This window comes from Raphanus sativus, unplaced genomic scaffold, assembly GCF_000801105.2.
Source record: "Raphanus sativus cultivar WK10039 unplaced genomic scaffold, ASM80110v3 Scaffold0820, whole genome shotgun sequence".
In the NCBI taxonomy this organism is placed as follows: domain Eukaryota; kingdom Viridiplantae; phylum Streptophyta; class Magnoliopsida; order Brassicales; family Brassicaceae; genus Raphanus; species Raphanus sativus.
Window position 1 is genome coordinate 13338 of NW_026616135.1, and position 4289 is coordinate 17626.

At 35.2% G+C, this 4289-nt stretch overlaps 1 protein-coding gene across 1 annotated transcript; it reads right to left on the reverse strand.

The window, feature by feature from the left end:
• Positions 1 to 2682: 2682 nt before the first annotated feature.
• Positions 2683 to 3982, reverse strand: LOC130503134 (agamous-like MADS-box protein AGL80). Its single transcript, XM_056997777.1, has 2 exons — positions 3122 to 3982; positions 2683 to 3043 (listed from the first exon to the last, which is right to left on the reverse strand). Exons 1-2 carry the CDS (start codon positions 3905 to 3907, stop codon positions 2927 to 2929), a joined length of 903 nt encoding a protein of 300 aa, XP_056853757.1. The 5' UTR covers positions 3908 to 3982; the 3' UTR covers positions 2683 to 2926.
• Positions 3983 to 4289: the final 307 nt, after the last annotated feature.

Here is a 4289-nt window from a genome sequence, read left to right on the forward strand (position 1 = left end):
CCAGCCACTTCCATCTCATGAGCTTGTAACATTCCAACCACTTCATCAAATGTCATCTCGTCAGTGTTACAGGAGACGGTCATAGCTGCTTTGTATGCCATGAACTTAGACGGTAAGCACCTCAGGAACTTCTTCACAAGTTTCTTCTCTTTGTATTTCTTCCCAAGTGTATAGTGCTTCTTGTGCCAGTGAGCTAATCTTTGAGCTGAAATCTCCAACAGATTCATTCTCTTCCATCTTTAGCTCTTCAAATCTTGTTGCAAGCATATCCTTTCTAGAACTCTGAACCTTTGAGGTTCCTTCAAAATGCTTCTGCAGAATATCCCATGCATCCTTTGCTGCCTCGCATCCTTGAATTAGTTCAAACTGCTTCCTTGCTACACTGCAATGTATGACAGTTAGTGCACGAGCATTGAACTTAGCCATCTTGTTCTCATCATCAGTCCAGAGCTCCTCCAGTTTTGGAACATCTGTCCCATCCTCGGCTCTTGCAACAGGTGATTTCCAACCAGATTCCACAGCCTTCCACGCCAATGGGTCAATGCCCTTGATTGTAGCCTTCATGCGCGCCTTCCAGATTCCATAGTTTCCTACTTCAAGGATCACCTTGGAACTTATCACCAATTCGCGATAGCTATCCATCTTACTCCGCAGGATCTACCTGTTTAAATAAACAAAGTACAGATACCCGCTCTGATACCAATTGTTAATGTAAGATAAGCAAGCTATGCTATGTAGAACACACAGTAGTACAGGGTTATTCAAATCCAAGAAATACGACTATATTTATTCTTTTAAAAGCTCTTACAAGTTCTTATTAAAAGCAATAATTCAAACAAGCTCAAGACAAACCTCGACTTGTTTGCTAGTCAACTCGTTCAGAGATCTAAGACAGACTCTGAACCACCTAAGCTCTTAACCCCTAAATGCTTTGCTTCTCCTTCTTAGGACGTACAAAAACTCTCTATTGCTAAAAGCTCTCCCTGTGTGTTAACCCTTAACACAGTGCCACGGCTTCCTTATATATCTTTGAGGAAGCCCTAGATCTAATCTATCTACCCAATGGAAACTTTCTATTTCTTTTACTTCAGCGAATAAGTCAATCTTCCTTTTTCTCTTTAGATCGATTGCTTCTTCTTCAAGTCTTCCTTTAATGTCCATCTTCATTAAATCTTCTTTTAATGCATCGGTCTTGATACGTGCTTCTCACGAACCGCCTCTCTGATGTAGTAGTTCATGTCACACTTCATGAACTACTTCAGCTCTGCTACAGCATCGTCTTCCCATACACCTTCACGTTTGGATTGTAGATTGTTGTTTCGTGAATGAAATTTTTGTTTAATAGTGATAGATTGTCGCTATCAATGGTATCAGATACATTATATCCTCAGAGAGTTTCATCGGAATCAATGGCGGAAACGAGTTCTCAGGAATTATTAAAAGGTGAAGCTCGCGAGACGGAAGAGGTAATGAGTACTCATTTTTATCTGATGAAGGAGAGGACTCTGTCACTGGAACTGTCGATACCGAAAATTGATCAGAACATCACATAGATTTTTTGCGTTATGAAGAAAATTACCAATACGAAAGCTCTGATGGTTACTTCTACAAGTGGTGAACTGAATCGAGAGGCGACTTCACCAATTCACTCCTTCGCTCAAGGTATTAAAAGGGAACACCATAAGACTAGTCTAACAGGTATACACAACAACAAGAATGGAATTATTAGGTTATCTCGAAGATAGATTTCTCTAGATTTGATGGAGAGAAAGTCAATGAATGGTGTGTAAGGCTGAACAGTTATTTCACATTGATAACATTCCTGAGGAATCAAAAATAGGCATATATTCTATACATTTCTATGGTTTAGCTTTGACTTGGCATCATGCATTAGTGCAGGAAGAAGAAGGAAGAGATATGTTACGAATTGGCAGATCTATTAGATACTTATCAAAGAATGTTTTGAGGAGGTCTTAGACAATCCAATTGCAAAGCTGAAGAATTTAAAAGAAACTGAAGGTATTGATGAGTACCATGTGAAGTTTGAGTTGATTCGTTCAAGAATTCACAAGTCGTGAGAAATGAGAAAAGCAACAAAGACGTCAAACCTTTGGTATTGAGATTTTATGAATATAACTCGATTAATAAATCAAAAATAATTTATGTCTATCAAACTGTCAAATACTTAGAAAAGAAAATGATAATCAATTGGTTTCAATCATTTAATCACTAGAGGACTTGCATGCTTTAACTTTTCGTTCGTGAATATTATATGCAAACTGTTGAGCATATTTTCTGGGTTTAAATTTTAAACACATCTTTCATAAACTATTTCTTCCTAATAAAATAATCCAATCAACTAGAAGGTCAAACTCTAAATTAATATAAAATTGATAAAACTAAGAAATTTAAAATAGAGTATGAGATTTTAAGACAAATGCCAATTGTAGTTGTTTCGACCAAATAAATATAGGATAAATATTTCAAAAACATCAACTTGGAAACCTTTGAGATTAAAGGAACCGCCTGTATCATCTATATAAGACCCTAATAATTTCATATTTTATACACATACTTTATGATTCGTACATAATTTACTAATAATAAAAAGTGTATTAATCCCGCTTGCATGGGGGAGAAAATATATAATTTTGAATAGATTTTTTTCAAATAGTTTTTTTTGTTGAATTAAAATAGATCCTATATGGAATACCAACAACACCAGAAGAATTTCTTATTCTGGATCGAAACTAATAAATCATAATACATTAGTTTGAAGACTCAAACTTGATGCAATAAAAATAACAAAAATTTACACCAAAAAGAAGACAAGAGATGTCAAATCAAAAAATAATTCACTGGAAATCCTTTTAGACAAAGTAAACATAAGCTGGCTGCCATTAGTGTCTGCCTTGATGGATATGCTTTAAAACCGGTGGTTGTCTTCCATCCAAGGAAAACCTGTTTGCTCACCAATTTTCATCATTTCTTCAACGAATCCTTGTTCCAGATTTTGATTTTTATTTTGACTGTAAGATTCATCCTGAGACAATCGAAAATATATTGTTTTGATATTGGCTATGATTTAAACAAATATATGGATGTAATCGTAATCTCTAACCTGATACATAACCGGTATATATACTTCTTGGTTGCTTCTTGTTGAGGGAATACTTGTAACCAAATTTTCATGCGGTACATCACTATAGTATGAAGAGATTACGGATTGCAACATTTTGGTTAGTTCAGAAGATCTAGGTGTTTTGGAGACCAGAAAGGAAGAGGAACCTGCTTCAGCAATAGAGGTTTGAGCTATGTTCATGTCCAGAGCCATTGAGGAAGACTGGCCGATTTCAAAATTTGGATTGTTTAAGGTTTGGTTCTTATGATGAACAAGCTCCTTGAGATATTTATCAATGAAGCTACACAACTCCGAACGATCATCATTTTTTAAACTCAAATCTTTCATGTTCCCACTGAGAAAAGCGAACATGAGTTCCCTCATGTATTTCTCCTTGTTTTGGGCATTCTGTTTCTGTCTTTTCGTCCTGGCTTTTTCGATCATCTGATGGAGAAATTCTTCATGGTTCACCGATCTACATGTCTTCTTCTTCTCTGAAAACTTTTCAAACTTCTCTAATATGCTTTTCACCTCTGAGTGTGATGGCCATACCTCTGGAATTGGGTTGGATTGATTGTAGATGAATGCACACGTATCAACGTCGCAAAGAACATGGAGCTCATGGAGTTTCTGCATCAATTCATTCTTCCTTAAGTTGAAAGTTGCTTCCCTCTCTGTGCCATCAGTAATATAAGTTATGTCCATCTTTTTCTTCCCCATAACGATTGTATGATTTTTTTTTCTTATTATTGTTTGTGTATTATGTTTTGCTAAGGTAAAATACATTTTATATAGTAGTCAAAGACTCCAAATAATTTTACTAGAAATGCTATGTGTCTAATTAGTGATTTTTTATTAATTATAATAGTTAGCTAATGCTTACTCATCCTACAAGATATGTACTAATTTATTGGTGTTAACAAGTGTCAGTTGGTGAAGAATATCTACACTTTGTAAGACTATGTACATTATTTGTCAAAAAAACCACTGTTTAAATATGATATAAAATATTTTTGTTTCTTTCTAGAGATTTTCATGCCTTTTTTATAAATATGATTTTTTTTTGGGGGGGGGGGGGGGTTTGGTGTTTGAACTATGATAATAATAGTTCAACTAAATTTTGACATGCGCTTTGAAATCACGTGATATTTTATGATGAAAAAGAATT

Coding starts and splice junctions, on each gene's coding strand:
- LOC130503134 (XM_056997777.1), bottom strand. CDS start 3,907: ATGTATTTTACCTTAGCAAAACATAATACACAAACAATAATAAGAAAA. Junction 3,044..3,121: donor ATATACCGGTTATGTATCAG/GTTAGAGATTAC, acceptor CGATTGTCTCAG/GATGAATCTTACAGTCAAAA.